This window comes from Alternaria metachromatica (assembly GCF_023757995.1).
Source record: "Alternaria metachromatica strain BMP 0045 chromosome Unknown scaffold_1, whole genome shotgun sequence".
Lineage (NCBI taxonomy): Eukaryota > Fungi > Ascomycota > Dothideomycetes > Pleosporales > Pleosporaceae > Alternaria > Alternaria metachromatica.
Genome location: NW_026055492.1, coordinates 2,076,129 through 2,100,372, shown reverse-complemented (window position 1 = coordinate 2,100,372; position 24,244 = coordinate 2,076,129). Strand labels below are relative to the sequence as shown.

Sequence of the window (24,244 nt, the reverse complement as noted above, 5' to 3'; positions counted from 1 at the left end):
GTACAGCCCGACCACCCGGTCTATATATCCTTCATCTTCTTTTCATATGCGACCATCTCGTTCTCAGGCTCAACACTCTTCATGAGGTATCTCTCTCAGTATATTCTTGTTGCGCCGTCTCTTATCTCCATGCGAACCGGTGTTGCCGTTCCCAACGCTGCCTCTTCCTCTTCCTGAAAGGGAATCAGCAGTGCTAGATGCGGAAAGAATCAACACTAGCCTGTGCCCCGTTGACATAGTCTTTGACCGACGACGCGCCTGATCGGATGCCACGCTGATCATAGGTCATTGGGCTTTGCGCTCGCGTCGGAGTCGAGGGGTTGCGCAAGTTGTCGTAATGACGGGATACGCCATTGCCGTTCGCATAAGGAGACGCCCCACGTGAGGGGGTACGCTGGCTGCTGGTATCGTTGCCGTACTCATCGAATCGAGGAGTCTGGTAGGGTCGCCTGTCTCCCGTTAAGCTGTTGCCGCGGATGTCGTTGGGTATAGGCGGTGCTTGGCGGAATCTGCGATGCGGCGCAGAGTGCTCCTTCTCGTCAACGAGGACCACCATCCAGACGCCCACAGACCCGTTCTGTCCGAGCAGCGGAGTGCAGTGTATCCACCTGGGTCGGCCCTCTTCGTAAGAGTCTTCGAGGTCTGATACGGCGTGCGGCAGCCAGCGAATCTTCGCTGTGACACCACGCGACCCATCTGCAAGCGCATCGCTGAGAGAGTCTCGGACCCGGTTACTTCCGCCGATGCGATCGAGGAAACGCGACTGGAGAATGCCGGGGACACGGAGAGATGGGGATGTGAAGAGAATACGCAGGGAAGGCGCCGGGCGCACAACGAGGTACTAAATTATGTCAGTCTCCTCGCATTGTCACGTAGAAACGGCAGCCACTTACGTGTTTGTATGGGCCAGACAGCCTGCCGTCTGCCTTGTTGATCGCTGGCTTCTCAGCCCTGTCAACGTCAAAGGTCGATTGGTCCTGGATCAGCAGTCTGGGTTTGTGCTGCATGCTCGCATCGTCCTGTTCTTCCAGATGTTCTCTATGCATGTTGCCGCCGTACTTGCGCACGGTGTCCAACTCGGTGTTATTGAACATCTCACTGAGCGCCTGGAATTCATCTTTCTGAGGCTCCTTCTCTTTCTGGCCCTCCTCTTCATCGAGCATGCGCCGGAAAGCCTCGAGATCGGTGCTGTCCTTTACGAGACCAGAGATGTCGATTTGCGCGCCAATAAAGTATCGTAGAGTTCCCCGCGAATCAAGAAGAGGCGCAATCATCAAAAGGTTCATAAATGGCGATCCATCACGGCGACTGTGTTGAAGTCAACAAATGCTCACCAATGAAGTCGCAAGAGTGACCTCGGCACTTACTAGTTCAGGAACACCTCGCTGTGGTCTTTGCCTTCGCGGGCCGCTGTGCCAAAGCGCTCAACACTGGCCCGATTCGTCTTCGGGCCTTGGAGAAAGCGACAGTTGCGACCGATGGCATACCCAACGCCGTACTGAGTCGTGCGGTGAAATTCTAGTTTCACGTTAACCAACGGTCAGTTTCAAGGCGCAACGGTAAACTAACCTTCCGACGCAAAGATGATCGGGTTATCAGTCCTAGATGGGTCTGTCAGGCAGAAGACTTCGGCCAGACCCTCGCTAGCCTCACGAAGCATCGGAGGTAAATTTCCTGTTACGCGTTTCGCAATGCTCACGCTAACCACTTGAATGAAGACGTGGGTGATGAAAGCCGGAAGATCGTCACGGACCAGGACGTCAAAGGCCCGATTGGCCTTTTCCTCCAACACTGCGTTCATGGTCGTCCGCGCTGGAGTCTCGGTGAAGTCCAAGCCCTGAATGGGTTCCAGGGCTTCTGCGACGGCGTTGGCATAGCTGATGGCTCGTAGCGCTTTCAGTGCGTCGAGGTAGTAGATGAGAGTAGGAAGCGAGTTGGGCCGGGCGATGCTCAGGAATGACGTAAACCGTAGTAGCGATGCAGTGTCGGCAAAGATGGCCTTTAGATGCTCTCTCGAAAAGAGTTGCTCTGATCTGGTCTCGAGAGAATATTGTGATCGTGAGTTCTCGATGGGTCCGCAGACAAGATCGAATGACTGGGGGTCATCTTCCAGTAATGGCGATAGCCGGTCTCCGTCCTCGATGATATCTGCTTTTTGCTGGAGAGGACCCAGTTGTCGCGTTGCGAAAGACGGGGCGGTGGACTCATATGATATGACTGAGTCGGCTGAGCTTCGTATCGTGGTCGGCTGTTCGTTCATGGGGATTCGTGAGGACAGTATGTTTTGTGGCACGGCACTAGATGTGCGTGACATACTTCGGGTACGCGTCTGTTGCATGTCTGGTGTTACACGTCCGTTGTTAGGCGAAGATGGCTCTGCACTCAGTCGCCGTTGCAATGATATGCGCTTCTTGTTGGCCTGAGGGGTGCTGGAACTATTTGGGGATGAGTAAAAGGAACGAACGAACGAAGGGGGAGAAGAGGGGAGTACCTGGTGCGGGAAGGGATATGGATATCCTTTCTTGTAAAGTCTATCTGTGGAGCGGGAGCAGTCTCGTCATCCGAAAGCCAACTTTCTCTTCGTTCGGGATCAGCCGGTCTAGTGACGGGTGAAAGAGGGGCACTCCTTGCATTTGAATCAGAAGCATCTTGCATGGTTGCAAAGTCCAGGACCAGTGGTTCATTAAACGCACCGCCACTGCCGTTGGTGACATTGGGGTGGGCATCCGTATCGGGTGCCATGACGCTATCGACATACGCTGGGGCCAACTCGGTTGAGCTCCCCATTTTGGCTGAATTGATAGTGGTATTCGACGTCCTGGCAGGATCAGTAGGCCGTTTAGAAGAGAACACTCCGTGAGCTGATCGCATCTTGTTCTTAAACAGGGCCATTGTATTCGTGGAACGCTACCACGTTGCGGCCGTCAAAAAAGCAAATGGGACAAGTGGGAAAGTTTGATAACTGGGGGCGGCACACCAGGTGTCTGTTGGGGAAGGGGAGCTGTAGATCGATGACGAAGAGAGAATTTCTGTACGGTAAACATACCGGAGAAGCCAAAAACCGCTGACACGTTATAGGTCCCTTGTCGCTGGATAGTTGGGTACTAGTCGGTCGCCTGGCGTGCCTGGCTGGTGGTGCTACGACGTCGACTCGCCGGCGTCCCCTTTGGACACAACAAAGATCGCTTTAGTCTGGTAGGCTAATGTTCCGGCCGCAAGGATGCCGATTGCGCCGATAGTGTGGGCTAATGCAAGGCACAATGAGATGTCGGCGATCGTGAGATTTGCCTCCCGCGGCAGATGATCGAAGGATTGAGGCTTGACGAGCTCAAATAGGGATGCTTCCTAAGACAGGGGTTCCGGGTGCTATCGATAGTATGCCGGCTATCGGCGCTGTAAGCTGAGATCTACGATGGAATACTTCACGATGCTGACAGGTCCAACAATTCGATGTTGTCGCAGTCGAAACAAAGCTGGGGGTTGGGCGTCGCATAACCAACCCCCCGCATCAGCCACGAGTACATTTTTGTGCACCTTGCGGCATACCTTACATCAACACCTGATCCCTGTGCAAATCTGCAGACCGCCATGGCTAAAGAGAAACTGCAATCGTGATGTGTTCCTGTGTGTGGTCGGTCTTCGCATCCGACACGTCGAATTGTCATAATCCTGGACACGTCCGTTGGAGGAACACCAGGGTTTGGATCTAGCTGTCTGCAGCCGTGATCTGTGCAGACAAAGGTTTGCAGCCGCCCGTGCTTCGTATACAACACCCTCGGGGTAGATAACCAGCCTAAGGGATGCTCTTCCGACTGCCCTGGTCTTCCTCTTCAGCTGTCAGTTGTCAACTTGACGCGCCTCCCGCAAACTTTGCGCTAGAGAAGACGGGAATGAATCCCCGGCTTACGACTATCTCCTAGACGAGGCCTCTCTCCAAATGCTCATAGCCGAACATGGACTCCACTTGAGTGGTGTGGTGTCGCGTTCGGATTGTGGAGTTTTCTGACTCGACGTGGCAGATGCTTGCTGTGCATTACTCGCAGTTGCAGATCTCCGTTTAAGGAAGTCAGTCGCATTCAGTGGGTTTCTTGGAACAAGGGTGCGAAACTCCACTCCAGCAAAGGTTGCTCTGGTGTTGAACACCACGGCGATTCAGCGGCGTAATAACCTTCTCTGTTATCCGCTACTGCAACCGAGCCGACAACGTTACAGCATGACGTGTATGGCAGTGGACCCACGGTAGCCATGGGTGGCCTCGACTCGACGTGTCGATGCAGGGTGTTAATGCCCGAAGGAGTCGGTTGCTTTTGGGATATTGTCCGAACAGCTTTTTGTTCCTTTTTGCGGGCAGTGGAGACGTGGTGCGGTGTCCAGACGGCACGTGTCGTGGGGCGACGCTGTCGCATGCAATCTGAAATGTGGGCTGGAGCTGTGCAGACAACTTCGCGCGGGCAAGCGTCATGCGCTCATGGTCGACAGTACATGCTAATGTTCACTAGATTCGCAATGAACCTTGGAAGCCGATGGTTTCTCCTGCACCACGTGAGCAGCCAATCAACGGCCAACCCCGCCGAAATGCAGGCCAACGTAGAGTTGCGCCTAGATCCGAAATCTAGATGCCCGCGCGTTTAGCTTTGTCGCGAAGAGAATCGATGAATTCCCCTGAATCTTGGGAAACTTGGGAAACCTTCGACAGCTCGGGTATACGGGGTGACGGGCTACCAACATTCGGCTGTGTCCTAGTCAGGTGTTGCGATTCCGTCATCTTAGTTCAGATCCCTAGATAGATGTCGGTAGCAGCCGATAAACCTTAGATCAAACCTTCTGTCCTGAACCCCAGGCCGCCACGTGCATTGGTCGCTCTGTCACTCTGCCATTTCTACCAATCGCAACATTGATTCCTCGTCTTGTCAGTCACAGCGTCATTGTACATTTGCGGTAATATAAGAGAAGAATCCCACACCTGGGCATCGTTGCGGCGTACCATCTACGCCTCTTTGCTACATGTCCGATCCCGATTAGCGATCTTCATTTGGATAAGCCACACGGTTCTAGCTTTGATTGTCATCTGTCACTGCCAGGCAACGTTCACAGCATAGCCCAATGTTCCTCGGTTTCTTGTTCCCATGCATCCCGGTGAAGTGTCCGTCAACTTCAATTGGCGAACAAACCACCACTTCGGTCCTGCTATAAAGACAACATATTGCAAGACCTCGAATATATTGTTAGGTTTATGTCGTTGTACATTAAACAATCTTGATACCAAAGATTAACTGGCGGTAGATTTGTGACTCTCTGCACTGATCTTCCACTTCATTTGTCGATGATACGTGTGACAACTTGGCGGTCTCGTGATACATTATCTCTCCAGGCGCGCGCACATCCTGAAGGTCAATTGAAGGTGGAGCAAGCTGCAAGCTTTGAGTGAACAGTACGTCGGCGAAGGCAAGAACACGGATTCGGCGACTTTGCGGAGGGCCAAGATGATTGTGGCGTGCTGAGGCACCGCTCGATAGCACATGAGTTTTGCAAAAGGCCTTACCATGTGGATCATATCCTCCTCTTCCCTCGGGCACGTTGATAACTCTCTAGTTATGAAATCAAAATACATGCAAGATTTGATAACCTACCCAGTTACTTCTGGAGCATCGCCGTCTATGGAAGCTAAATGTTTAATGTTTTCCCAGGAACAAGATGCTCGGATCACTGCCCTGACGTGGTTCACTCGCTGGTTCCCCTGCCATGCCGCTCGATCGCAAGGGATACCCTGACCCGTCTTGTTCTTAGTCTGACGGCCCCGTTTGCATCCGAGCAGCGTTCTATCGTGCTTAGCGGACATAGTACGTAAAATGGACATGATGGCTCCCTGTTGGCGCGATAGTTTCCCGTTATGGTGCTTGAACAAGCGTCATCGGGATTGGACGTGATGACGTTGTACGTTCCTTGAAGTTTTGATCCCAAGACCCCGTTCTCGGGGTACGAGAGATTGAGATAGACGTGTAGGCCTACTGGATATCGTACCCGAACCGACACGATCGAACCATTCAAGTGTCGGACATCTAACAGGCACGGTATCATCCGTGACTTTATGCAAACAAGAAAGATTACTAACCTTGGAAGTGGTGCACTCCTGGTGCTTCTTGCATTCTGTCAGGGTGAGTATGACCCGGTACGCGGAAGAAGAGATAAGAGTGAAGTATAATTCTAATAAGTCTATCTATCGTTGCATCTATAGTCGTTCGTACAGGGTATCATATGATGGCCGAGTATGGTACATTGATGTAACAACATGCGTGCTCATCGTATGAGAGTCGTTTCTTCGGTTACTGAAGTATTATGCTATTCGTTCGCGTTGCGATCACAGCGGTATCGTTTCGTAGTCGGCTCGTGAGAGTAAAGGACTGGTGCCCAAGAGACTTCATAGTCATTCACCGTGGCGTCCGATGTGATCGCATCGTCTGTCTCGTAGGAAGCTGGATACGGGATCTTAAGCTCTGAAGCGCTTCGGTCGGTGACGAATTGTCTAGATTGTGACCGTCTGCGGCGCCCTCGTCATGTTGCACATCCGATAAGGCATCTTGTTCGAGTGGAACTTCAGTAGAATATCGTGTGTCGTCGTAGTCTTGCGCTTCGTCATCGTACTGGCGAGCTGGGCGTCTACGTGGAGAACGTGGAGGACGTGCTGAAGCCTCCGCCAGCTTCTGTTCGAGAAGCCATGCCTTGCGCTTGTATCTTAGAAGCTCTTCCTCCTGTTCGAGTGCCTTTCTCCTTGCTTCGATCTCTGCGGCTGTGGAATCCGACTCCGTGTAAGTGCGTGATTCGGTCGATTCGCGTGTTCGATGCGTGTTTGTGTAGTTGTCGTCGCGGGGCTGAGATCGAGGATGGCGTTCTCGACGGGGCGGAGAGTTCTGGATGCGCATCTTCTGTCGTAGGAGCTGCTGTTGTAGATTGATGAGCTCGCGCTCCCTTAAGGCCAAATGGGCTTCTCGAAGCTCTAGATCGCGGTCTCGAGGCGGTGTTCGAGGGAAAGGCTTGCGCCTGTCTGAGCTCGTAGATAGAGGTCGGTCTCTCAAAGACCTCACATCCAGCCCATCAAGCAGCTTTGCGGGTGCCTTTGGAGGCAAGCCGACGCTTTCGCGAAGCCTAGCGGCCTCGTGATTTCGCGCCCGCCTCTTTGCGGTCAATTGAGGCTTCAGCATCTCCGGCTTGTTGGACAAGCGCAGACCATTCCCCAGGCGGACGTTTGGCTGTAGAACGCCATCGACCAATGTACCGCGGAACGTCTCCAGAGCCTCACTGTTCCGTAATCTGTGTTGAAATTTCAATTGGGGGGCGTCGTTGAAGCGTGCGGATATCGGGCGACTTTCGGTGGGGTCGAGGGTCAGTTCGACGTTTTCGAAGGGCGGGTCGGCGACAGACACTCTCTGCCCATCTTGGGCGTTACGAGCTAGAATGCGGAATGTGTTCTCGCGTAACTGTCTTGTGTCCTTACTGGTGTGGTTGTTAGCACATACATCCAGACTGCAAGCCGTGGTACTCACTTGATAATGATGAAGCGCTTCATGTGCGGATTCTCTCGCCGTATCTCCTGCATCTTCGGCGTCGGCCCACTTATGAACTGCGCAGCTATCTTCATGCGCGCTTCGAAGGTATCGTGAGGGAACCACGCAAAGGGAAGTATGAAAACAGACCCATCCTCAAAGTATGCCCATCCAGTCGGGAACTTAGACTTGCTGCGGGCGTAGAGGCTGCCCAGATTTACAGAATTATACTGCGGCCTAGTCAACCCAAACGAAGGCACAGCGCCCGGGGGCGGGATGCTGTATAAACTCCCCAGGTTACCGTATGCGCGGCGAAAGGCCATAGTCCGCCGATGTGGGTGATATACCCCAAGCCCTACCTTGTGTTCTACACTATGTTTCGCGAGTGGCACGCACTGTCTCTGCGGCGGTAACGAGTCGTGATACGTGAGCGTGTGCAGGCGACACAGCCATGACCAGATCTAAGACTCCGCGGGCAAGGCTAAGGCTATCGGAGAGCGAGGAAGCGCATAATAGGCGATGGCGTACGCACGGAGGAATATGCGGCTAGACAGGACAATCAGCCTCGTGTATAAAGTGGCATGGTAGACACGTCAGCGACATACCTCGTGGTGGCTGCAACGGTGGTGTGGTGGCTGCGAAGGATTCACGATGCAGCACTCAAATTGCTGCGCACGAGCCGTTTGAGTCGGGTGTACCGTTCCGCCACCCCTTCGTTGATCGGCATGTATCTTAATTGCACCTCACATCCTATTCGGACCTCCTTCACTCCTCTCTTCTCTTTACAACTAATCGTGTCGAAGAATTCTTACGTTTCCTAGACTTCATGTTCAAAGTCATTTGTTCATACTATGTATGTACTACAAGATCGTCACTATAAACGCAGCATCGAACAGCCCATAATGCGGGTCTACGAAGAATAGTCCACCCTCCCACATCCATCTGATTAATTGTGACGGCGCCGTCAGACTGAAACGTTGCCGCCGCCTAGAATCCAACCCAACTACTGTGCAGTTGCTGCACATCTACGACAGCCTGCCGCCATCCAACGTCAACCCCGTCAACGCCAAATCATTTTACCGCTCCGAGTCTCCTCCAAGATCAACCTTGCGCAATCAGTAATGATCGGCATTATTCGTAGACGACCGCTGTCCCGACTCCCGACTCTCCGAGCGCTGTCGGGCGAAACAGTTGGCGCATCCGCAGAAAGAGCAATGCCAGAGAATGCAGATTGATCGAGTCCGTTTGTCAGACTCGCGTCTGGTGAACCACGACTCAACATGCCTACATGAGAATGCGGATCGGCGTTTCCTTCCATACGCCATCTAATATGCGCCCGCGTTCATGCAGCGTTCTGCTTTTCAACTATGCTATCTATCGCCATCGACCGAGTGGAAGGTGTAGTTGGCGTCGGTGGTGCCTTTACTTCCGCCTTGTTTGGAGTAATCTGCGCCTGCAGCTGTGGCTGTATCTGCGGCGGCATAGTCTGAGTCGGCGATAAGGATGTAGATGCTGCGTCCTCCTCGGTAGGTTCGTTGTCGTCTCCAAGTATCTCGTCCACTTCCCGCAGCCAGTTGGCTTTGAGGACCTCCATTGGGGGATCCAAGTCGCCAGGCTTCCCGCCGCGTCGAGCCTCCGCTGCAGTCATCTTCCTTTCACCGCGTTTGTGGGGGTGAAAGTGCATGCGTCGAAGGTGACTTGCGGCGTTGTAGCATTCGTTGTACTTCTTTCCGGTCTGGCACGCCTTACAGTTGGCCAGGAACGACTTGTCGGGCGAAGTGTCGATGGTCACCCAGACTTTACGTGCCTTTTTGTGGACACGGTTGGTATGACGTCGGAGCTCATGCTCACTGCGGAAGCCATCGGGATAGTCCCCGCAGAGCGGACACTTTAGTCGCAATACTCTGCGAGATGGAGGCTTCGAATTTGCTTCAAAGGTGGGCGAAGTAGCAGGCGTCGTCTGAATGGTAGGTGCTGTCACAATGGTCTCCCTTGGTGCTGGAGCGGGCTCTATTGGTTCGCTAGCCTTGGTATCCGTGACGGTAGGGGTAGTGGTCGCCGCATCTTCTTTCATCCTGGCTCTGGTTCTTGTAGGAGGCATCAACTTGAGGGCGCCAGATGAAGTCCAGGTAGGTTCCGACCAGGCTGAAATCCAGTAGTGCTGTGCAAGTCCGTCACACGGTCCGATACAGCTGAGTGTTGGGGAGGCTCGCTTGGTGGGGCGCGTCCTGTCGCTCTAACGGCAGCTAAAACCGACAGGTTCAGAGAATGGCAGGTGTAGTCCTGGGGTACTAGGGACGTGTGATGTGTTTCCAAGTCGATCTAGAAAGGGCGGGGGGCCAGGCAGCAAGATATCCCGATTTTCGCTGGGCCCAGTGGAGTGCGCACGAGGCTGGAATGGCGCAGTCAGCCTCGTTTCCCAAGGTGAGTGGACGAGCCTTGAGCTGCAAGCCACGCTACAAACGGCAAGCTGGCGAGCTGAGTGCCTATTGGGTCTCCTGCCTCAGGCTGAACGACGTGTGCTGAGGCCATGGCGAATCAGGTGACGCAGCCTGTTGAGCTGGGCCGGTTTCTGGGCCAGCTGGGCCAGATAATCAAAAGGAACGAAGGATTGCCGTCCAAACCCTGCTCGGATCATTCCGTCTCGCAACGAACTGCACGCCCAAGAAAGCGGAGGGTTGCGGGCTGGCTAGGGCGAGCGAGCATTGTGGTTCATGGCTTGGTCATGCTTTTCCTAATTCGATGTTCCGGCTCGCGACCGACTCTCGCAGCCCGGGAGCAACCTGGACATTGACAATTCACATCGCATCATCACCCGACATCACGACACCCTCTAGATGCTTCTGGCAAGGCAGCATCAGCATTCGCTGCACTTGTCTCTCGTTATTTCCTTGTTCAGCCTTGCTCCGGGCCTGTACCGGAAGACGCCTTTGGGCTGGCCCAAGCGGAGCCGAGGCTTTGGACGAATCAGCGAGCGTGGGAATTTGCTTGCTTTACGAAGAGTCGCCGATCCAAGGAGCCAATTGGTGTCTCAGCAAGCCTCGAGTCCAGCTGCAGAGGCATGGCTTGCACCTAGGAAGCACGACGTCTCCGTCATTCGCGATCGGCTGCAGCCTTCTTCAGCCTGGCCGGCGTTGATCTTGCGCTCTCCATCTTGCGAGTCTGTCGGGTGGGGCGCAATCAGACTGTACGAAGACACGGAGTTTGGCCCTGATCCTTCGCCTTGCTGAAGTCAGACTAGGCCACCTCTCCGATATGCGGTATATGGGCACTAGATGTAAGATCGGTCGACAGATGGCCCGAGGCTGACGTCCAGCGGCCACGAAACCTTATCCACCGATTAGCATCAAAAGACCCTACCGCGGGCGTGGTACCCCTCTTGCCCTATTCGAGCAGTGGTCGCAAAACACCATGCATCCTGTGTTGCATGAATACCACATTCGATCTGCCTGACTTGAGGCATACCATCGCGATGATGCAGCTCTGACACCGCTCCAATGCTACCCTGATAGGCTCCAGCGCGCAACATGTCAGCCTTCCCGCCCAGCGCTGAAGCACGCGCCCTGCGGAGGGAAAGGGTGTGAGTAACGCTTATCGATTCGTAAGCCTCCTAGCCTTCATAGGGCTGGGCCGACGTTTCATGTCTCGAGATGCTCGTCATTTTTGCGAAGTACAGGAAAAACCACGTTTGCGAATCGATGAGCCATACATGCCCTGCCGATGGCCTTGTTGAGGAGACTGCTTCCAAGTTCACAGGTTCAACCACACAGCTCGCATGTTTTACCCTTACACTCATCATGCGCAGACGTGCTAGCCCGTCAGCTTCGGCTCTGCCCCTCTGTCCGGGTCAACTATGCTTTTTCCTCAGCCTCACGCTGCAGATGCGAGTGCAATGCCTCTAATACGACGGATGCGGACTGTACTCATCTCGGTCCATCGTTTGGAAGCAGTGCAACCGACTGTCAGTTATTCGGAGCAGAGCTGAACATGTAGTCAACCTCTTGAGATGGTTTCAGCTTACTCGAGCAATACGCGAACATGCTCGCATTGGACTCCAACAATGTATGCAGACGTCCACCAAAAACATATCTACGGATACATGACCATAGTCTGCAAAGCTGGCAACTTGCTTCCTTTGGAGCAGGCTCGCCGTCGATCTGTAGCATATCTCGGGTACATGCCGTGGCCGAGCGGTAATAACTCAGGAGGAGAGCCTATTAGCAGATTATTATTTGTGCTCTCCGCACAGAGCAGTGTGGTGTTCGGGGAAGGTACCCGCTGCCTATCGGTTCGCTATGGGTGAAGAGGTCCACCTTGGAGCCTACATTGACGCTAGATATCCTAATTTGCTTGTTGTACCCTGGTGTAGGCTGCAGGTCCGCTCAGTTTCTTCTTTGTATGAGGTGGACGGCTATGTCTGATCTTCTTTGCACATGCGAACTACCCGACGAACACATTAGCCTACCCTAGATTCTGCCGCTGATACTAAGACGGGAAAGACAAGTCGCTACCACAGTGCCGGTATTGCTGGACGCCTGAAGTTGTTCCATGTGATCAAGTGGACTAGAACGTCTGGCAAGGCCAGTCTATGTATCATATGGCTTGCATGCTGAGGAACGTGTTATTGAAGACCACCTCGGCATTTGGTGTTCGTGGCTGGCTTTTCTGACCATCCCCGGTAGTACGAACATTAACATTCCATACTCGTCAAGCAGCTCAAAACGACAGCCCGCATACGAAGTTTGATGTGTCTTATGAGAAATTCGGATGGCCTGGTGAGTGTGAAGACAGAATGGCATGTGAAGGAGCTGTTGCACACGGGCCCACTCTTGACGTTTGGATGAGAAACAGGGGTGCAGACGATCATGCTTCTCCTACCGAGGCCATCGTCCAGACAGCATCGAGCCGCCCACCCCACATATGATTTCATACGCTGCTACGTAGGCCCTACACGTGAGCATCTCGTCGCAACATCGCCTGGTCGCGATACCCCGGACACGGCCGCACCTCTGCTCGCGCAGCCGTCGGCATCCGCCATGCGCCCCCCTGGCCCTTCGAGGTGACATAGGCGCCATCACCAGCAATGTCAGCAAGCTCCAGCCATGGCCGGCCGTCGGGAGACTCGGACCGCTGGACGACTTCCTCGCACACATACATCGCCAGCAACTCGGGCGCCTACACCGACCACGGCGAAGGCAGCTCTTCCCCGCGGCGGAGCCAAGATTTCAGACCCAGCACAGGCGCAACCAACGACGCAGGGAGCTCAGCATCGGGCAGCCTGCTGGCTAGGGACTCGGTGCACGAGGAAGACTTTGCGCGCCGGAAGCAGCGCGTTCGCAGATCTGGCGGCTTCCTGCTAGATTCAAATTTCCCCAGCGGGCCACGGCAGCGACATGGCAACCACGAGGCTCACCGGGACGAGGCAAAGGGCAAGCGCACCTCGCGACACCATGGCACACACGAGAAGGATGCAGCCAGCTCGCCTCTGTCGCGAGAGGTACAGCGAGATGGCCCAGGCCCTGCCCCCGGCGCAGCATCCCGCATCAACTTCACCGACTCCCAGGACCGACACGACGAGCGCATACGCATTGGCAAGACTAGGGGGAGCGCATACAACATGCAGCCTCCAGCCCGTGATCGAGACCCCTCGCCCAACACCGCGCAGCCACGGCAGGCCATTGACCCGAACCAGCTGGTACACATGGCGCTGAACCTGAGCGAGAGTCGAAGGCGACACATCAGCAGTGGTCAGCTCCTGGCATCCCAGTCACGAGTCCCCTCTGCTTCTCAGCGAGAGGGCAGCTTCTCCAACTATGGCGCTGGCGGCAGTCTCAAGCAGTATCTCAACGAGCAACGGCGCACTTCACGCAACATATCCCCAATGGGCGGCCAGAGCTCTCCTACGCGCCACATGTCTACCTCCATGCAGAGAAGCGCATCCATTGCGTTTCCCGGCTCGCAGAACATCAACCCGTCTCCTGCCACGATTGCTCGAGTCGAGAAAGCGCGCGCGTACATCGAGCTTCGCATGGAGTATCTGCGGCTTCTGGAATTTCTACCGCCTCTGAAGCCCGATGCTAACAACCCAGGCAACTTCGTCTTTTCCTCAAACAGCGTCCCAGGCAGTCCCCAGGCACAGCTCACCCGCGTGCCGTCTCACGCTGGCAAACAGCACGAACTCGGCCGACCGTACAACCCTCTCCAATACATACGAAACCGCCGGAGCAGGGCTCGGGAGCGAGTGACGCTCGACCACTCTTCGGAAGAATTCGACGACGTTGAGCAGGTACGCGAGTGGGTGGATCGCGTTGAGCAGCATGCGAAGCGAGCCGGCTACCGTCGAGACGATGCAGTACAGCTGCCCAAGATACACCACGATCACGAAGTCCCACCTGCCCCGAGCAAGCCTGCGAGACCTCACAAAGGCTGGATCTTCAGCCCACAAGAGTTGCTTGCGGACGCGCACTGGCTGGAACAAGGCGAAAACAAGCTGCTTGTGGAGAATCGCTACGGCCGGAAGGTATATCCGCCTCCCAAGGAGGTGCAGCCAAAAGACTTCCTATCACCGCGCGCAAGCAAAGACTACCCTGACAACCGGAGGAAGAGTTGGATTGATGGCCTGCCCAGCATCGCAGTCGATCACACGACAGGTGACGAGAGCGACAAAGGCAGCGAACGTGGGCGCAAGCGAAGGTTGCTTCCAGCGCTGCGAACTGATAGCCCCAGAGGCGGCAAGCATTCTAGACGGGGCTCACGGCTGCGCAGCCATGACGATAGCGATAGCTCAGAGTCAGAATCAGATACTCGCAAACGAAAGACTCGTATAGTCACCGACCCAGATCACAACACCGGTCCTTTGGCTTTGCTTCTTGAGCAACAAGCTCGAGAGTCACAACCCAAGTCAACCCCTGACTTCACACCAGATACGCCGAACAAATGGGGGCGAAATGAAGAGGTCACATCAGACAGCAGGCCATCTAGAGACTCGCTGGAAGTACCCCGCCCCACGAACGGCTTCGCATACATGAAGGAGCGGCGCAACTTCAAGATGCCACCTAAGGCTCGTACAGCTCTTTCTCTTTCCATTGACGATAATGAACCTCGTTCGTCTTTCGACGACCAAGACAGCTCAGCTCCAAACACTCCACACGCCAAACGTTTCCCGCATATTGGAGGCGATCTCTCATCACCTCCAAGTCGATCAAACTCACAGACGAGGAAAGCGAAACGGGGCAAGTTCAACAGCATTTTCCATTCGCATGACCATAGTGATGATCACAAACACGAATTCCGCCCAGAATCTGCTGGAACAGACAGGAAGGCCAGATCTCGGCAGACCAGCGAGGAAACTCCAGACGACAAAGAGGACAAACACATCGGAACAGCCATCCTAGCAGCTCCTGGTGCTGTGATGAATCTACTCGGTCACCGCAAGAATGATAGTGTCAGTAGCTTGCCTAGTCCGGATAAGCTACGTCGCAGGGACACCCAGGAACCACATTCAGCTGTCACAAGATTCTTCAAGGGCGTGAAGAATGAGGGCACCAAAGTCGGTGATATCATCTTCAGAAGAGACCGGGCCGACGACTCGGATGCGGACACCGTGTCTGATCGCAACTCTGTCGATTTCGACGATTATGGCACTGTCAAAGCCAAGCACAACAAACGGCCACCGATGAGTCGGACCGTCACGGCAGGGACAGATGGTAGTGTTACCAACAACGACCGCAACCATCTTGATCTACCTTCGTTTCGGCCAATTCACACAATCCCCGATGAGGAATCGGATTTTGAGCATCACATCTCACGTCAGGCGCGAGAGCAGAAGAACAGTCGCTCTCCTAGAATTGATCGGCTTTTACCACCACGTATGGACCTTGGTACTATATCCGGGAACTCTTCCGCAGGAGATCTTACTCTTACCCAGAGCCATAGTCAGGAGCGCATCAATGAAGTCCTCGCTCGGCCTGGCGGTGACATGGTGGGCCTCCCTCCCACTGGACTCCGAAACGCACAGGGCTCGCATAGGCAGCGCAGTGCCTCTCGGCCCGGGCTTAACGGGAGACATTGGAGCATTGCCGACGGCGATGATAATGCTGCTGATCGTAACAAAAACGCGAATGGCGTTACCCAAGCGGACATCGCTCGAGTGCGCGCTCTATTCCTCTGCTCAGGCGTCAAAGCAAGGGAAATCGACCGGCGCGCGCACAGTATAAGAGATCCGCCTCCCGACTTCCTGAGTCGCGCTGCCGCTACATCAAAAATGCGACTCTACCCCGTTCCGCGCAAGGAAGAGCACGTTCTTGCTGCACGCATGTTGGTCAAAGATCTGGAGTCATCCACAAAGGCACTACAGTCCTCACTTGAGTGTTTCCGCGATAAAGCCATTCAGCAACTCACCAACCAGATCTCGGCTTTGCAATCTACGGTGGACTCGGACCTCATGCCGCGTATCCTAGAAAGCGGGGACCAAGCTGTGCGCATCACAAGTGAGGTTTCTGGACAAGGCCCCCTGCAGGTCAAGCAGATCACAGACGAGATTGACCGCATGATTCGCACGCGCAAACGCAGGATGCGCTGGATCCGAGGATTTGGGTGGATGCTCGTTGAATGGGCTCTCGTCGCGCTCATGTGGTGTCTTTGGCTCATCGTTGTGCTCGTCGGATCTGTCAAGAGAGTATTTGGTGTGGGAATTGGAGTGATCAGGTGGCTGCTGTGGCTCTAGGTGTGCCCAGTAGTGTTCAGTTTATTTTCTTGCATACGACGGCGTTAGATATTTTATCGGGATCTTTCCTTTGTGGGCGTTTTGGATAGTGGGTCACAGGCTTGCATACTGCGATACCACGCGTTATAGACTGTTGTACGAATATTGGATGGGGCTTTCTTGGCTACGTAGGCATACATATAAAATTGTAATAATGTCGACTGGGTTCATCATGCGCGCATTAATTGTACTGGACGCCTTAATATATCTAGTGCATGATTGGACAGACCCGGGTCTGTAATGTTGGTTTGCTGTCTTAAAGTGAGTCGCACGTGACCTGCATGAATCCGCGCCACTGACGCGTCTACGTCATCGGCGTCCTTGCTTGACAGGCTTCACCCATCGTTCTCCGCAACACTAGTCAACACAGGCAGAAGCGCGCAAAGCCTCCGTCACAACCTCTTCCGCTTTGCCAATCTGCAATTTCTCGTCCTGCATCGGCTATGAGGCATTGCTAACCAGTTCTTGCCCCACAACAGACATCCGGCATGGATCTTCAGACGGTGTTCGTCGCCAAAGACCATGACACCAGCCATGTCCAGTCGGTACGTACCTGCGTCCACACCCCGACTTTACTCAAAACGCGTGTACTAACATCCCCTGTCACGAAGTCTAGCGGCCCTTCTTCGTTCGCGTCACTCGCTGCAGCTTTCGTGCCCACGGCCGTGATTGCGACTTTGTACATGGTCGCGTTTGTCCTCATCTGGCGCCGCTTCCCCAAGATCTACTCACCACGGACGTTTATTGGCACCGTACCAGAGAAGGATCGCACGCCATGTTCGAAATCGCCAGGCTACTTCGAATGGGTCCACACCATGAGGACCGTTCCGGACAAGTTTATGCTATACCACCAGTCGCTTGATTCGTACTTGTTCCTGCGGTTCATGAGGACTCTGATATTCATCTGCGTGGGGGGTGCTGCCATTACCTGGCCTATTCTGCTGCCTGCCAATTATACCGGTGGCGGCAATTCCAAGGAACTTAATCGCGTTGGTATCGGCAATGTGAAGCACAAGGACCATCTCTATGCGCATGCCGTTGTGGCATGGATATTTTTCAGTTTTGTCATGTTCACTGTTGCACGAGAACGCCTATGGCTAATCGGACTGCGGCAAGCATGGAATCTGTCAAAGCCGAACGCGAAGAGGCTGTCTTCACGTACCGTACTCTACCTCTCGGCACCTACCGCAGCTCTCGACGAAGGCAACATGCAACGGTTCTTCGGCGACGATGCAGTCAGGATCTGGCCAGTTACCAAAGGCGAGAAGCTTGTGTCGCTCGTTTCAGAGAGGAACTCGAAAGTCGAGGAGCTAGAAGGTGCCGAGATGTCCCTAATTCTGAACGTCAACAAGGAAGTTGGGAAGAGCCACAACCGCAACATCAAATACGAGCAGCTACCCAAGCAAATGAAGAAGTCCCTACGACCTACACACAAATCCAAGACACCAGTGGTTGGCAAGGAAGTTGACAGCATTAGCTATTTCCGAGACCAGATTAAGGAGAAAGAGAATGACATCGAGAAGGCTCGCGAATCGAACGAGACAGCTGAGAGTCTTGGTGGAGCTGCGGCGGTCTTCGTTGAGTTTCGCACCCAGCCCGCGGCTCAGAGAGCCTACCAACAGATCGCATCGTCTGACATTCTGTCTCTCACCCCTCGCTTTGTCGGTACTACGCCCAATGAAGTTATCTGGGCCAACCTGAACCTAGCACCTGCGCGTCGGATATCTCAGAGTGGAGTCGCCATCACCCTAGTCGTCGCTGTCATCATACTTTGGTCCATTCCAGTTGGAGTAGTCGGTGCATTGTCAAATGTTGAATATCTCGCCGAGAATTTTAAATGGCTCGCATTCCTCAACAAGCTTCCATCCGGACTTATGAGCCTACTTAGTGGTCTCCTACCTTCTCTAGCCTTGAGCGCGTTGGCTAGCTACGTACCTAAAATCTTTAGGTGTAAGTGTCCTCCTTTGACCTATATTGCTACCTTCGGGCTGACATAATGCAGACATCTTTACAAAATTCGGAGAGCCGACTAAGACTATCATTGAGCTGAAGGTGCTCAAGTGGTACTTTGTCTTCCAAGTACTGCAGGTCTTCCTTGTCACCACACTCGCTTCAGGTGCTGCAGCGGTAGTATCGCAAATCGTCAAAGACCCAAGCCGAATACCACAGCAACTCGCGGAGCGTTTGCCGAGAGCATCAAACACCTATCTGGCGTACTTCATTGTCCAGGCTTTGACCAATGCCCCAAGTAACATCCTGAACTACACCGACGTGCTGTCGTATGTTTTCTATGACAGATTCTTCGATAAGACCCCCCGTCAGAAGTACAACAGCTTCATCACAATGAGGGGCATGGCTTGGGGCAAGCTATTCCCGAAGTACGGCAACTTTGTCGTCATCGGTAAGTCATCTCAGATGTCACAGACGACCTGTTACTGATCTATCGCAGCGATTGTTTACTCCTGTATCGCGCCTCTCGTTCTTGGCGTCGCTGCTATCGGTCTTGTAATCTTCTACTGGTGCTACCAGTACCAGCTGTTGTATACCGCGACACCGAAAATCGACACTAAAGGACATGCGTACACGCTTTCTCTGCAGCATCTTCTCACTGGTGTCTACATCGCCGAGCTGTGCCTTATCGGTCTCTTCAGTTTACGCGAAGCGACTGGTCCTCTAATTATGCTTGTCATTCTACTTTTCGCCACCGCCATCTTCAACTATATCACGAACCGTTACTTCGCTCCACTCGAACGATACCTACCCGCGGACCTCGCGCTCGACTCTGAAGACGGTGAGCAGGCACCACTACTGTCTTCGGCAGAGGAAGGCGAATCTGAAGCTCTTCAGCACGCAGAGTCGAGGATTGATCGCGTGAGCGAACGGACGCGTGTACCGTCCAAGGTCGTCTCGCCTGTTGCCCGGTTCCTACAGCCACACGTCTTCGGTAGCTACACTGCCTTGAAGGCTTGGCTACGCGACGGCGAATTTGACGAAGATGAGGAACCTCAATACAGCGAAGAGGACCTGAAGAAGGCCTACCTGAACCCTGCTTTCACGAGTAAGACGCCGGTTGTTTGGTTGGCAAAGGATAGCATTGGCGCGAGCAAGCATGAGATTAGCGAGAACGAGAAGACGGGGCTGAAGGCTACTGATCAAGGTGCGTGGATCACGGGAGATGGCAAGTTGAAGTGGAGTGTGGATAATTTCGAGGAGGTTCCGGTGTTCAAGAAGGCTATCAAGTGGTGAGGGTATTCGGAGTGGGTGAAACAGGAGTTAGGGTAGTAAAAGCGGATACAAGGGAAAAGTCAGGAAGGTAATCTCGTAAATGCACAAATACTGTTGTTGCATGTCGCTGCGGACCATATCAGTCGTGGCCGCGTGCCAAACAGCCCCTACTCTTCCTCATCCTCCTCCCCTTCTCGCTGCTCCTCAAACATCTTCCTCCCCTCCTTCACCAACGCCCCATCATCCTCACCATCGTCCTCGACACCAGCTAGAACAGCAGTCTTCACATACGCCAACTTCTTCACCTCGCTCTCTTCGAACAACTTCATGATTTTCCCGTACACAGGGTTCTTCTTGGGGAAGAACGGCAGACAAGCTAGGTCCTGGGGCGTGAGACTGTACTTGTTCTTGCACTCTGTTTGGTTGATGACGTCGGATGGCTCTTCGGTGAGGTTCGAGTCGGCGGCGAGGGTGTGTGCGGATATGTACGCTGACCATTTTTGTTTGGGTGTTTTTTCTTTGGTGGGTTTGGTGGGTTTAGCTGGTGCTTCCTTCTTCGATTTCTCGGGTTTGGCTGGGGCGTCCTTCTTCTCTTTTGTCGGCGTGGATTTGTCAGTTTTCTTCACCTGTGTCGGTTTCGCTTCATCCTCAGACTCAGGATCGTCTTTATGTCTAAGATCTCGTGTTAGTATATCTCCTCCATCAGATAACACACATATCAACTTACTCTGCTTGCCAAATCTCCTCCCCCTTCCTCAAAACCTCATCATCTCCCCCCTCCACTCCCTCCAGCATCCCCAGCTTCCTGAAGCACAACTCCTTCACATTGTCTTTTAGGAACAATTTCATCGTGCCACCATACAACGGGTTCTTCTTCTCGTACCGCAGCAGAGACGTCAGCTCCTCTTTCTTGAGCCCGTACTTCTTCAGCGCGTCGGTCTGCGTGATGCTTTCTTCCTTGCTCGGTTCGTCTTCTAGCATCTCGCCTTCAACGGTGTGGGCTGCGAGCCAGTCCTGCCAGTTTTGTTTGTGCAGCGCTTTGTCGGCTTTGGCCTGTTTTTCGCGGGCTTCCTGGGCGAGGGTCTCGGGGTCTTTCTTTTGGCGCTTGGGTTTGGGGGCTGCTACTGCGGCGGCGTCCTCGTCCTCGCTGTCGGATTCGGCGGGGCGCTTGGCGTCCATGGGAGCCTTCTTTCCTGATATGGTGGTCGCGTTTGGTGCTGCTTTTGTCCTTTTCGTAGGCCCGGATTTTTTGGGTGTCGCAGTGGATGTCTTTCTGGGCTTTCGCTTCTTGTCCTCGAAATCCGAGCCTTCGGATGCGGACGTGTATTTGACCGCTTTGGTTGCGCGGCTGGATTTGCGTGTTGACATTTCGACTTTCGGTGTGGTGTTGTTGTTTGGATATGCTGAACTCGAAAGAAAATGAGTTGTCAAATGGGAAATAGTTGTACAGGGATTCCGTCAATGGTGAAGGTTGAAGTAAATTCGTCAGAAACACGAGAAAGCGAGAGAAGAAGCGGAATTGTTTATAGATCGGCGACTTCCGTAATCTCTCGCGTCTTACGACAAGAAAAGGACAAAGCAGGTTTCACGTTGCAGTGTTCCTGCCGGATCGGATTGGGCAAGTTCGCGTTCAAAGGAACGCTTGGACTTACGCAGGAGCGATTGTAAGATTGGACGCTACGTCATTGCGGCGATCGTGCTGCGAAAACCATGTTTTGGTTGCCGTGTTGCGACTATGTATCAAGTTAATGCAAGAGGCCAATATCCTAATTCAGGAGGTTGTTGTCAAGTTCTTTCTCTCTTACGAGTGCGTACTGGCGTTCATTAGCCCTGCACGTGCTAACATGGGCACTATTTGCATTGAGCCTAGTTTAGGCGCGCATTGAGCTGAGTCAACTGGCATGCCTCAGGTTGCTATTGCTTGCTTCTCATCATGAGAATCAAATGCTTTCCTCTCAACTGCAGTGAACTTCCCTATTCAGTCAACGCGCAGACTATCTATCCTTTCCACAACATCCATGCCATCCACACCCTTGATCAAATCCGCCGCCTTCTCTGCAACAGCATACACCAGACTAACGATATTTCCTTGTACATGAGTTGGGAAGATACTAGCATCCACTACCCTCAGTCCGTCCACGCCGTGAACTTTCAATTCCGCATCTACGACACCGCATTTCTCCTTTGGTAGCATGGCACAAGTACCAACGGGATGATACTCCGTCACCGTACTATTCTGCACAAAGGTCTTCGCTTCTTCCAGTGTCTTGGGCACTGGACCGGCGGTTTTAGACGTGATGAGGTTGCCATCGGGGTCTCGGCGGAGGACTGAGGCAAGCGGCTCTACGGATGTGAAGGAGATACAGTGAAGGAGCGCTCGGGCCATCATGTCGAGGTCGAGGGGATGAGAGAAGTACGCTGGGTCGATTGTAGGATACGCGGTAGGGTCAGAGCTGTTGATGTGTACACTACCGCGAGACAGAGAACGTGTACTGCATGCGCCAATGGTGCACCACATACCCTCTTCTACAGACGGAAACAGTCCGCTAGCCGACTCTGGGTTCTGCATCTGTGCACCCGTAGGCAGCATTACGATTTGACAAACTGCTTCCTTAGGATCGAGGAGTTGGCGCCCATAGAGGGTGTCGCGACCTGCAGGGTCGGCATCGGGATGTTTACTGCGGGAGTCTTCAAGGAGAGATTGGATGTGCGACTCTGCGTTTGGAAAGTCGGGTTCGATCTTTGCAAGTGAGGCGAAGCCTGTCGTTGTAGGCGCTCCTGCAAATGGGCCGGCTTTGTGGGTAATGTATGCTTCTAGGGCTTGCTGCATGACAGCTGGGTTCTGGACGAGAGCTTCGGCGGTTGGGTATTCATCTTTTACACCCTGGGGAAGGTCAGTGCATGGAAGTAACCAAAGCAATATATACACTTACCAGTACGAGACCAGTCGCTGTGTGATCGGACAAGTTTTCCCCGACGCCAGGGAGATCAACGAGGACGTCAATTCCAGCCTTTCCAAGTACAGTAGATGACCCGATACCGGAGAGTTCTAGGATTTGGGGGGAGTTGACAACCCCGCCGCAGACTATGACCTCTCTGCTCGCCTTCATCGCGTGCGTAAGGCCATCAACTGTGAATTGAACACCGGTGGCCTTGACACTCTCCGCGGTCTTCTCAAGCTCGATTTTAGAGACCAGCGCATGAGTGATAAGAGTCATGTTTGACCTGTCCGCGTTGGGCTCGTAGTAATCTCTCGCAGCGTAGCTTCGTCTGTTGTGCTTGGGGTCGATAGTGTTGAGCTGGTTGAAGCCGCCAATCGCTGAGCCGGTACGAGGATCCTTTGCGGGCGAGTATCCGGCGTTTACTACAGTCTTGGGCCACACGTCCTGGCCCCATGTAACGTCGGTTTCTGGGAAAGATATCTAGTTCGATCAGCAAGATCCATGAGTTGCCAACGACGACTGACATGAACTGGACCAGAGGTGCCGCGAAGTGATTTGTCGAGGTATTTGTCGTCCATGCCCTTACCGAAGGTCTCTGATGCTGGGTGATATGTTTCGAACCTTTTGTAGTAGGCCTTCATATCGTCAAAGGACCAGCCTTTGTTGCCGAGCTCTGCCCAGTTGTCCAGATCTTGCTTGGAAGCCATGCTGAACATATTGTAATTGATAGCTGAGCTGCCACCAAGGACTTTGCCTCGGGCCCAGCCGTGCACCCGACCGACTGTGCCCTCCTGCCAGATTGTTAGATGAAGCCAATTCCAGCACATCATGTGCTTACCTGAGGGACAGTCTTGTAATCCCAATCATATTGTGGTTTACCCCAGAGCTGGGTAAACATGTTCGGTGCATCGATCAAGAGGTCATTCAGTCCATTGCCGCCAGCTTCAAGGATAGCTACAGAAACGTCGGGGTCCTCTGTTAGACGGGCTGCAATGACCAAGCCCGCGGTGCCACCTCCAACAACGATGTAGTCTGCAAGTGTTGAAGAGTTAGCAAAGAACTATACTGATCAGAGGTTCAGGTAGTCTTTGAGGTTTAATCCATGCAGTCGAAGTAAACAATAGGTCTGCTTTTCTATGAGTAAATGAAGATGTACGTACCATACGACTTGCTTGTCAAATCCTTGAGAGACATGACGGCCAACAGTTGTAATATCTCGAATGAATCAACAGTGCTGAAATAGACCAGATTATATATGATGGCGTACTGCAGTGATAACTTAGTGTTTCTCAAAGATGTGGAGTGCAAGGTGAAGGCTATCAGCTGGGCGGGGCTGCGCACTACTGTGCCTTTGATCTGCAGGGCTGGCTTTTGGGCTGCCACGAGGCTTGTTCGAGAACCATGTCCGCAGAACCCCCAGACCATAGCCCCATACAGTTGCAATAGGCGAGAGTACACCGATGGACCTCGTGCCAGCTCGCTCCAAGCATCCGGTCAGTGCTCATTGGGCAAAGAGTAATACCGAACGGATGAAGCGAGCAGTCCATTAGCTTTCGTGGTAGTTCCAGTTCTTCGAGGCGTCCGTGTGGGGATCTAGATTGGCGATGGGTTCACGCGGGGCAGTTCTTTGTCGGCCTACCCGTGAATGTAGCTGGGTAGGTATTCAGCATTCGGTAGCCGTGATCATAGACATTCCCGCACCACATCACACATGTTACTAAAACTGTTACCGGCGAGTTGAGCGTGTTACAGTTCCGCACTAAAGTTCACCT

At 53.5% G+C, this 24,244-nt stretch overlaps 7 protein-coding genes across 7 annotated transcripts; 2 read left to right on the top strand and 5 right to left on the bottom strand.

Annotated features, from left to right (window-relative positions):
- Positions 1 to 193: 193 nt before the first annotated feature.
- J4E83_000675 (uncharacterized protein) lies at positions 194 to 2,787 on the bottom strand (the record flags this gene model as incomplete). The annotated part of the gene is made up of 5 exons (XM_049327636.1): positions 194 to 841; positions 894 to 1,308; positions 1,368 to 1,518; positions 1,570 to 2,435; positions 2,492 to 2,787. 5 exons carry the CDS (start codon positions 2,785 to 2,787, stop codon positions 194 to 196), a joined length of 2,376 nt encoding a protein of 791 aa, XP_049193781.1.
- A 3,641-nt stretch (positions 2,788 to 6,428) lies between these two features.
- J4E83_000674 (uncharacterized protein) lies at positions 6,429 to 7,864 on the bottom strand (the record flags this gene model as incomplete). Its single annotated transcript, XM_049327635.1, has 2 exons — positions 6,429 to 7,491; positions 7,542 to 7,864. The coding sequence occupies 2 exons, from the start codon at positions 7,862 to 7,864 to the stop codon at positions 6,429 to 6,431; spliced, it is 1,386 nt and encodes a 461-aa protein (XP_049193780.1).
- Positions 7,865 to 8,883: 1,019 nt separating this feature from the next.
- On the bottom strand, positions 8,884 to 9,615 carry J4E83_000673 (uncharacterized protein; the record flags this gene model as incomplete). The annotated part of the gene is made up of 1 exon (XM_049327634.1): positions 8,884 to 9,615. One exon carries the CDS (start codon positions 9,613 to 9,615, stop codon positions 8,884 to 8,886), a length of 732 nt encoding a protein of 243 aa, XP_049193779.1.
- A 3,009-nt stretch (positions 9,616 to 12,624) lies between these two features.
- Positions 12,625 to 16,266, top strand: J4E83_000672 (uncharacterized protein; the record flags this gene model as incomplete). The annotated part of the gene is made up of 1 exon (XM_049327633.1): positions 12,625 to 16,266. The coding sequence occupies one exon, from the start codon at positions 12,625 to 12,627 to the stop codon at positions 16,264 to 16,266; it is 3,642 nt and encodes a 1,213-aa protein (XP_049193778.1).
- A 573-nt stretch (positions 16,267 to 16,839) lies between these two features.
- Positions 16,840 to 19,551, top strand: J4E83_000671 (uncharacterized protein; the record flags this gene model as incomplete). Its single annotated transcript, XM_049327632.1, has 4 exons — positions 16,840 to 16,850; positions 16,922 to 18,255; positions 18,308 to 18,706; positions 18,755 to 19,551. 4 exons carry the CDS (start codon positions 16,840 to 16,842, stop codon positions 19,549 to 19,551), a joined length of 2,541 nt encoding a protein of 846 aa, XP_049193777.1.
- Positions 19,552 to 19,697: 146 nt separating this feature from the next.
- On the bottom strand, positions 19,698 to 20,898 carry J4E83_000670 (uncharacterized protein; the record flags this gene model as incomplete). Its single annotated transcript, XM_049327631.1, has 2 exons — positions 19,698 to 20,202; positions 20,258 to 20,898. The coding sequence occupies 2 exons, from the start codon at positions 20,896 to 20,898 to the stop codon at positions 19,698 to 19,700; spliced, it is 1,146 nt and encodes a 381-aa protein (XP_049193776.1).
- Positions 20,899 to 21,508: 610 nt separating this feature from the next.
- On the bottom strand, positions 21,509 to 23,666 carry J4E83_000669 (uncharacterized protein; the record flags this gene model as incomplete). Its single annotated transcript, XM_049327630.1, has 5 exons — positions 21,509 to 22,414; positions 22,464 to 22,952; positions 22,997 to 23,263; positions 23,311 to 23,504; positions 23,633 to 23,666. 5 exons carry the CDS (start codon positions 23,664 to 23,666, stop codon positions 21,509 to 21,511), a joined length of 1,890 nt encoding a protein of 629 aa, XP_049193775.1.
- Between the last annotated feature and the right edge of the window lie 578 nt (positions 23,667 to 24,244).